Consider the following 10,202-nt stretch of genomic DNA (forward strand, 5'->3'; position numbering starts at 1 on the left):
GGTCAAGGATGGTTATACTAACAAATACACTTGAAAGCCAGTGAGATTTCATTACTGACAAAAACTAATGTCGTAACTGGCAAAATAAACTGGGTGCTTTTTGTCTGTTTTGTAATTCAGTCTTTCCACATTACTGTCTTCTATAGTTTAACTTCTGTATTATTTTTCCTTGTCTCTGAATTTAAACCTGAATTTTTACCCATTTTTAAAACTGAAGTTTTTCTCCTGTGCTTCTGCTATGCTGTTGGAACACATATCTCTTGACTGCAAATCAATTCTACATGGCAGTCTTTCAGCTGATGAAAAGACTGAATATTAAAGTTGATCTGTTCCAATCTAATCACAAGGTTTTACTTCATATTTTGAATTGTTTGTGTAATCCAGAACAACATATCATGAAATATTTACAGTTTTATTCTTTTAAAGTTGACGTGCCATTTTAAAAGCTTCGCCTGTATATGAATGCAATTACATGATGTATGTTGAGTGAGGGCAGTAGTAAGTTAGGACAGATTGAATTATAGTTGTCTGCATAGCTAACAAGCGCTTTCCGTTAGTAGGTCTCAGTTCAGGAATATATTGGGCGCAAAACGAGTGATTGCTCAGCACCAAAAGGGTCACAGAACACGGAGAGCAGTTGTTCAACACCAGAACCAGTGCAAGATGACTCATCTGATGAGGGTAGGTGCTCTACTTCCCTGAATATTCAAAAGGAACTCTTCATGTTGCAACACTGTCTTCAAATAGCACAAGACCTCGTACAATATGATTGGGCTGGAATATCCATTATCCTGAGCCAAGTACAGATCACTTGCAGCAGGTTTAGGCCTGGTCGCAATCACTTGGCAATCAAGCTGCGTGACTGACCCGAATTTCTCCAGCACTTTCGGTTTTTATTTCAGATATCCAGTATACCCAATACTTTGCTTTAATTTGAGCGTCAATTAATAAACTGCCTGCTTTGCATTTCTTTGGGGTTTGCAGCATCTCCCAACATACCGTCAGCAGAAAATTAGTGGAAATCCTGGACAAATTATGTAATTTGACAACAGCACTTGTTTAACAGAAGCCCTGGAGAAATAGTGAGAGGGGTAAAGTGGTAGACCAGATGCATCCCTGTAGAAATGCTACTTCAGTGTCTTGACTCATATATAAAGAATGGGCAGTAAGGAAAGGTCTTTACAGCTCCCAGTGTTTATCAAAGTCTGGGTTGAAGGCAGGACAAAGGAGAGAGAATTTGAAGTAAAACGCATGCTTCAAATGAAATCAGGAAGAATATCTCAAATGATGGAGAGAGGCTAAGGCTGGAATCAGGAAGGCTAAAAGGAGGCATGAGGAAAGAATGGTAGACTGCACTAAAATAAATAGTATTGAAACATATTAATAATAAAAGATTAGTGAAGGATAGCGTGGAGCCCGTAAGGAGCAAGCAGGGTGAGCTGCTCACAAGCAAAGGATATGACAGAGTTACTAAATGAATATTTTGCTTATGTATTTGATAAAGTAGAAAATGGGGACAGTGGCCTGGTTGAAAAATGTGGTGTTGAGAAACTGAGTAGTATAGTCATAGGTAAAGAAGACAGAGATACTAAAAAGACTGGTAGCACTCCAGTTAGAGAAGTCACCAGGCCCGTTTGGGAAGCATTTTAGATTGGTGAGTAAGACTGAATTATGAAACCAGTGACAGAAATTTTCCAGGCCCCTCTGAACACAAGATTAGTGCCGGGGGACTGGAAGATTGCAAATGTAACACCGTTGTTTAAGAAAAGGGCAAAGGATAACCCAGGAAACAACAGACCCGTCAGCTTGAGATCAGCATTGATGACATTGAGAAAACTGGGAGGCCATAATATGGGTTAATGTAAATACACACTTAGAGAACTACACAGTCAACATTGCATCGTCAAGGCCAGATCATGTCTGACTAATTTCATTGAGTTCTTTGACAAGGTGACACTGGGCAGTGGATGAGAGTAGTGTTGTGAATGTTGTATTTTTAAATTTTCACAAAGTATTTGATACGGTGCCGAATGACAGGTTGGTTAGCAAATTGGGAATGTTTGGGATTGATGGGTCCTTGGCAGCATAGATTAGAAGTTGGCTAAAAGATAGAAAACAGAACAAAGGTATTGATGGGCATTTCTCAGATTGGAGATAGATTGAAAGATGGTGTTCCCCAGGGATTGGTGTTGGGATCTTTGCCTTTTCTGATTTATATAAAACAATGTGGAGATGGATGTTGAGGCCAAAATCTCTCAATCTGCAGGTGATACTAAGCAAGGGAGAAGAGTGAATTGTGAGGATGATGCTGAGTGGTTTTAGAGGGACGTTGACAAATTTGCCAAATTGGCGCACACCTGGCAGATAAATTTCAATGCAGAGAAATGTGAGGTTTTGTAGAAGAAACACAGAACAACACAGGCTCAAAGGGACAACTTTCAGGGGAGTACAGGAGCACAGGGATTTTGGGGTTTGCGTGCATAATTCTCCTGAATGGAGCAAATTGAAACAGTTGTTAAGAAGGCATAGAATATAAAAGCAAGGAAGAAGTGAGGCTACACCATTGAAAAATCACTGGTCAGACGACATTTGAATTATTGTGCTTCTTTCTGAGCACCTTAGTAACTAGGGGTCACAATTTCAAGACTGTCAGTAAGAGAGCTTAGGAGTGAGATGAGGAGAAACTTCCTCACTCAGAGTATTGTTGGGATTTGGAAAGCACTGCCAGGGAGAGTGGTTAAGGTAGATTCCAAACAAGGTTTCAAAAGGATGCTGGTTATATATTTGAAAGTGATTGATTAATTTAGAGAGCTACAGAGACGGGGCTGAAGAATGGAACTAGCTGGGTGGTAGCTCTTTTGGTGCCAGTGTAGACACTGAGTCAAATGGATTCTTCCTGTAGTGTGAAATTCTATGGTTCTATATATGCTGTTGTGATCTCAAATTATGGCAATTATACCTGGTCATCAGCTTAATCTCTAGAATTCAAGTAGCAATGAATGTGGCAATACAAATACTTTACAGCCTGATGCCTGACCTAATTTCTAATACATTTTGAACCATGATCAGCCTGTGTAAACCATGCCTTTTTATCTCCAGGTGAGTCTATAACAGCATCAGATTCTCAGTATCTTAATCCCATATTTGCATACATTTCCAAGAGTCAGGATGTTCATTCACAGTGTTATAATGAGCTTCTTAATCACAAAACTCCTAGACAGTTGAAAACCGGGTGGTTTGAGTCAGAGCCATAGCTCAAAGGACAAAGCACAAAACCAGTGGATTTGATCCAGGATACCTAATATTGCAAGCCGTCCTGAATTCTGCATTGTACTTATACATTTAAAAAGACTAATTCTTTACTTATTAGACATCAAAATAAGAAATTTCATGGCAGATTTCTGGTATTGCCATACCTAAGCTCATAGCACCATCAGCTATAGTTGGAAGTTTCTTCCTGCCTTATAGTCCACTCTAAGGGTAATCTAATAGCTCCTCACCAAAGAAGAAAAATTTGAACAGCAGTTTCTACAAATGCGCTGTTTGAGACATGTTGTCTACACTGGAGGATCTTTAAGTCCCATCTCAACTCTCTCTAAATATGTCAGAAGAATTAAATATCCGGAATTCACTTGAGGACAAATGCTTTCTTTGCAAAATAAAACTGAGCATTAGATGTTTGTGTTGAAAAGATCTTAGAGGCTCACATTCCTATATTAATGCACGTTTCATAACCAAGTGGTATCCAGTTCTGTGTGGAATTGAGGATTTATGACAGATATTGATAGATGCCTCATTATTACCGTACGACAGTTGCAGCACTGCAATGTGATTGTGGTCACATTCGTCCCCCTAGCACTGTCACCACATACACAGTGATGGTGGATAATGTAAGATGCTGTCCATCGGACACTCAGCCTATCTATAACAAAGCACTGTACCCATTTCCATTACTTACTCTGATAATATGCTTTTACCCATATGTTGTTATAACACAGTCATAAACCTTTGGCTGTCTTTTCATTTCTGTGCTGAATATTTCACAAACTCTCCATCTTGATTGTCATCCCGTGATTCTGCAAGAGATTACATATATGGGAACATCAGGTATGGATAATGAATAGTCTTGTAGTGATCCCTTCACAGTTGAACAGACCACTAACTCCAACTGCCTTGACTGAGGCAGGGAACTGGAGGACTGATGGATCTATGAAATTGTAGCACATGTATTAAGGACAGCAGAAAGAAAATGTTGGAAGGAGAACCAGGAGGCAATTTAATAAGCTTTGAAATGGATGGAAAAAAAAGGATCAACAATTGATTTAGCGTATTATTGATGGTTTGAAGCTGTTGTGTAACTTCTCTCAGGATTGCTGTGTCCCAGCTGCAAAAAGGGAACGAATGAGCTCAAAGACATTCACACGGCCATCCAATCCATACAGAGGACGCAGCAAGAAATTCAGAGGTAAATATATAGCCAGTAGTGGTATCGTTTGACACCATGTGTCCTTATACACTCACGTATCTTTATATAATAGTCTGTTACTCAATGGCTCAGTACTGGCTGTAAGTTTGATTACGGGTACAATAGGTACTGAGCAGCCTTTCTGTCACTGTCTGTTCTGTCCTGCTAACTCAGCAGGTGTGAACATGTCTGTTTGACATTCTTCCTACTCCAGTATTTCTGGGACAGTTGGTGTATCAGATGACTTGCAAATGAATACAGAGGGAATTCACAAGTGCCTGTCCCTCTGTCAGAGCTCTTAGCTATAGCTATAGCTATGCAGAAAAAAACATCAAGTTGAAGAGAGAAATCCCATCTTGTAAACATGGAAATCTTCACTTGAAACAGTTTCCACAAATACTGAATTAGCAGTTTACATTCTATCCCTATGCACATTCCAATTCATCAATATAATAAAATAAATCTCAAGATCTAGCTCAATGAGCCTTCTAAGTACTTGCAAAAATTTGGAAAGCTGTTCGCGTTCATAATTCCTTTCAGTGGAAGGAGAATAAGACGTCAATCAAAAGACAAACTTGTTGCCCACTCATTTAAAATATCTGTATCTCTATGCAACCTGTGTCTTCTGCACAGCTTACATTTTGCCCAGACTCACTGTGTCATTAGCAAACTACAATACATGACCAAGAACAAAGTTGCTGGAAAAGCTCAGCAAGTCTGGCAGCATCTGTGGAGGAGAAAACAGAGTTAATGTTTGAGTCCAGTGACCCTTCCTCAGAACTGATGGTGGCTGGGAGAACGTCAGTTCATATATATAAACTGACGTTCTCCTAGCCACCATCAGTTCTGAGGAACGGTCACTGGACTTGAAACGTTAACTTTGTTTTCTCCTCCACAGATGCTGCCAGACTTGCTGAGCTTTCCCAGCAACTTTGTTTTTGTTCCTGACTTACAGCATCCGCAGTTCTTCTGGTTTTTATTTACAATACATGACCTGCTGTCTCTTCACTGAAATCATTAACATAAATAGCAAAAAGCTGAGGCCCTAGCTCTCCTCCCTGTGACATCCCACTTGTCATATTCTGTCCACTTGAAAATGCTGCTTTTATTCTTTGCTATTGTCTCTTAGCCATTACCAATCATCCCCACATCCCAATATATTACTCCATGTTCCTGTCTTATCTATTAACCTTTAGGCTGACACCTAATCAAATGCCATTTGTAAACCTAAGTGTACGATATCTGCTGTTCCCTTTATTTTATCTTATCTACTGGGTTCATCCAAAACAAACTTCTAATAAACTTGTTAAACTCAGTTTTCTTTCTGTAAAATTATATTGACTTTGTCTGATCATTACTAAGAGCATTGTAAAATATTTGTCAGATTTTAGTCCTGGAGTTTCTCTAATACTAATTTTCCACTGAAATTAAATACCTTATTAATTTCATTTATATTAACCCTAGGTTACCTCCTAATGCTCGTAATTTATGGTTTCTTCCTTGAAGACATTAAACAAATATTTGTGTCTCCTCTTCATTCCTTCTAATGACTCCAGCACTAACATTCACTTTAGCTGCATTCCTTTTTACATACTTGTAAAAGCTCCTACAATCGGCTTTTATTATTCATGGCTAGTTTACTCTAATTCTTATTTTTTCACTTTTTATCAGGTTTTAGGTGGCTCTTTGCTGGTTTTTAAAACACTTTTAATCCTCAGACTTGTACTCTCTTGCTTCTTTTAATGTGTTTCTATCCTTAACCTCCTTGATCTATGAATCGATTAATCTTGCTGCATTTTTGTTTTTCTTTACAAATGTGACATTTTTGTTGATGAATAAACAATACAAAAACATTCATTGTACTTTTTTTTAAAAGCCTACTTACTAAATTAACCTTGGGTAACACTTCACTTACATAATTGACTTTATTAAAGAGAAGTTATTTTGTTTGGGATTACAATATGTGGCTTTCAAAGTTAACATGGAATTCAGTTAATTTCATTATTAGAGTGGCTCTTCAATTATGAGATTCACTTCACAGAATCCCTAAAGATTAGAAGCAGGCCATTCAGCCTATCGAGTCCACAATGATGCTGCAAAGACCATCGCACCCAGATCCAACCCATACCCTATCGAGTTTTGAGAAGATTTGTAGCTCAGGTTGAGGTTCTGGATGTGAGTTTGTTCGCTGAGCTGGAAGGTTAGTTTTCAGACGTTTCGTCACCATTCTAGGTAACATCATCAGTGAGCCTCCGACGAAGGCTTCGTTGGAGGCTGACTGATGATGTTACCTAGAATGGTGACGAAACGTCTGAAAACTAACCTTCCAGCTCAGCGAGCAAACTCCCATCCATACCCTATCCCTATGACCATGCATTTTCCATGGCTAGTGCACCCAGCCTGCCCATCCCTGGACACTACGGGCAATTTAGCATGGCCAGTCCACCTCACCTGCACATCTTTGGACTGTGGGAGGAAACCAGAGCACCTGCAGGAAACCCACACAGACACGGGGAGAATGTGCAAACTCCACGCAGACAGTCACCCAAAGCTATAATTGAACCTGGGTCCCTGGCACTGTGAGGCAACAATGCTACCCACTGAGCCACTGTGCCACCCTTAGCAGAATTAACCCTTCGTCAGCAAAAACAATTCTGATGAAAACTGGAAACTAGAGGCGAATCTTATGAATCTAAATGACCAGTTGAACTGCAAAACAGTGTACTCTTTTGATCTAAATGTGTCAACATCTGAATAAAAACCTAAATTTATGCTTATTTGCAGGAACCTTGCTACACTGAATTGGCAAGCCTGTCACAAACAGAACGCGTCACAGATCGGATTCCTGAACCCCTACCACTGGCTGGTCATCTGTATACTTGTATCATTCCAATTAATTGTCAATTATTTTTATAAGTGAGCAAATGACTCTCTGTTCAACAACCACTTTGAAAGTGTTGAAGACTGTTAACAGGATCCTATTGAGAATGAATGCAGAATTTCCATGGTGTAAAATGGATTACCAAGGCAACCATACATTAAACATCTGAGGAGAGGGATCCCCTTGGGGGTGGAAAAATTGCTTTATGTTCAGTTGCATCCAGAGTGGGAGCTTACCTGTGGTCGTTATTCTTACGCAGTCACCTCCAAGGACAACCACCCCTAACCTAGGCCTTAATGCTGAAGCCAAATATGACTTTTCCAATGTGCAATTTTTTTCCTTCTCCTTTCTTCCAGGTCTTTCTACTCCAACAACAACTTAGAAACTTTCCTCTCAACAGTATTTATAAACAGAGTAGATTGTAATGTTTGTGGTGTTCAATTTGTATACTGTTCTGAATATGAATTTAGACACCATCCATGAACGTGACAGACTCCTTGAATCTGTCCCACCTCTGTAGCAGTCTATACTCAAAATGGCTTTGTAGAATATCTTTTGCACACTTGTGAATCTTGCTCTAACTTTAGCACTAAGTACATTCTCAAGCAGAAAGCTGCAAAGGATTATTATAGGTTTGAAAAGAAATGCCTCCACGATGGCAAGAACCTATAGGCACCACCTGCTACTTTTCTTCTTGTGGGCTCAATAAAATTTCACATCTGTGTAACATTCTATGAATGAAATGCACAATAATGTAAACAGGTGCAAATAAATAAAACAACATTTTTAAACCATGAAAGTGCATGTGTTTAAACATTCCAACAGGATGATGGGCTGTTTTCATTTCAAGTGTTTTCAAGTCACTCAGTGCGCCAATTCAAAGGGTACCATGGCAAGGATAAATGCCAGCTCTATGATCCTACATGAATGCTGTATATATCTGGTAACCTGGGGCAGGCACAAGTAAAAACTTCATATTATAATTAAATTGTGATCAAATTACACCTTCTACATCATTTTACAAATACGATACCTGCTCACCAAGCTGGAAAAATAACATCTCCCCATCTCCTCTTGAACTTTTCAAACATAGATAGCATGCATGCTATCTAGACACTAAGTTGAATAGACTGAAAGACCAAAGGGTTTAGTAAGATAATTCATTCAACAGTTGTGGTTACTACTGATTTTCTTCCCTCTTTTTATCTGATTGTCATTAGATTTGTATAACACTTTGTGCAAATTCATATTTTAGCACCACCACTAAGTAATCATTAAGTTTCATGAATAGGTGCCCTATCTCCCGTCTTGGAAGGAGGACCAACAGAATCCGATCTGGTAGGTTGGTCTGCACAGGGGACACACTGGACTGTTTACAATGTACCAGCTCACTAACATCTTCACACAGAATGAACTAATATTCATGTGACACTTCGAATATTCCACGATGCTCCACAGAAATGTTACTAAACAAAATATGACACCAGAGACACAACAAAATACCAAATGGTCATAGAGTATGCTAAATCAGCATGTTAAATGAGTAGAGGGGTTTAGAGAATTTCTGCACTTGGGCCTAAGCAATTAATGCTAAATTAATGAAAATTCGAGCTGTGCTAAAAATCAGGGTAAGAGCAGAATTTATACAGCTGGAGGTCATAGAGGTAGGAAGGCATGAATACATAATCCATAAATCGCTGAACCAAAAGTAGGGGTGACAGCTGAAAAGGCACTTTGTGCAAGTTAGGATAGAAGCGTTTAAGTTTTGGATGAATTGAAAGTTCACAATAGGTGGAATGTGGGAAGCTCGCCTGGAAGTCAAGTTCAGATAGAAAAAAAGCACGAGTGAGAAATTCATCAGCATGTAAGATCAAGCAGAATTAAAGACAAGCTGGGTAACAGGCTGTAGCTGGTCTTATTAAAGGAGTTTATTTTAGGTAGGAAGTTCAGCTCAGAATCAATTTGGAGACTCGGCAATGTTCAATCTCAGCAGTTAGGGCGAAGGATAGACACAGAGGCTGGGGAATTGTGTTTGTGGTGTGGATCGAAAGCAGTGGTAGCAGTTTTGCTGATGTTAGAAGAAATTTCTGCTTTTCAATACTCGATGTCAAGCAAACAGCATCGAGAGAGGGATAGGGCCAAAAGTCAACATATTGAGCTTATAGACCTATTAATTTTCTGCCATTCAAATATTTATGCAAAACCCGTTTAAATGTTACTATAGAAGCAGAACAAATCAGTCTGCTTCTGACATCGTCATGCTGCGCATTCCAGATTGCAGCAACCTGCTGAGCAGAAAAATGTCTTCTCATAGCACCTCTTGTTCTTTTGCCAACTTAAGTTAATGTCACAAAACAAATTCCTGCAGAAACTTAGCAGGTCTGGCAGCATCAATGGAAAATGATAGCAGAGTTAATGTTTCGTTTCTGGTGACCCTTTTCAGAACTGAGAGTAGTTGGGAAAAGGTATATATGCTGAAGTTGAGGCAGGACTAAGGTGAAGTCGAGAGAGAGAAAGACAATAAAGGAAAATAATCAAGAACCGCAGCTGTAAAAAATCTGAAACAAGAACAGAAATTGCTGGAAAAACTCAGCAGTATCTGAAGAGAGAAAGCAGGCGCAACCACTATAATAGACCACCATGCTGCCTGTCTGACATTTCTGTCTCAGACATCCTGCGGTGCTCCAGCGTGCCTCAATGCAAGCTGGAAGGGCAGCATTTCAATTTCTGCTTAGGGACACTACAGCCTTCAGGTCTCAATATCAAATTCAATTTTAGGACCTGAATCCTTGTTCCCTGTCCTTGATCCATCCCCACAACTCAGGCCCAGGATGGTCCAAGGGGCGGTGTGGACTT

The 10,202-nt window shown here is 39.5% G+C and overlaps 1 protein-coding gene across 3 annotated transcripts in view; it reads left to right on the forward strand.

The window, feature by feature from the left end:
• The window catches only part of LOC125459222 (oxysterol-binding protein-related protein 8-like), a 138,848-nt gene extending 130,712 nt beyond the window's left edge, over positions 1 to 8,136 (forward strand). For all 3 annotated transcript variants that reach the window (XM_048545326.2, XM_048545328.2, XM_048545327.2), the window contains 3 exons: positions 561 to 681; positions 4,369 to 4,465; positions 7,250 to 8,136. In XM_048545326.2, the coding sequence (XP_048401283.1) occupies positions 561 to 681; positions 4,369 to 4,465; positions 7,250 to 7,385 (354 nt within the window). In that variant the 3' untranslated portion in view covers positions 7,386 to 8,136. The remainder of the gene's footprint in view (positions 1 to 560; positions 682 to 4,368; positions 4,466 to 7,249) is intronic.
• The last annotated feature ends 2,066 nt before the right edge of the window (positions 8,137 to 10,202 follow it).

The sequence above is a fragment of the Stegostoma tigrinum genome, chromosome 17 (assembly GCF_030684315.1).
Source record: "Stegostoma tigrinum isolate sSteTig4 chromosome 17, sSteTig4.hap1, whole genome shotgun sequence".
In the NCBI taxonomy this organism is placed as follows: Eukaryota; Metazoa; Chordata; class Chondrichthyes; order Orectolobiformes; family Stegostomatidae; genus Stegostoma; species Stegostoma tigrinum.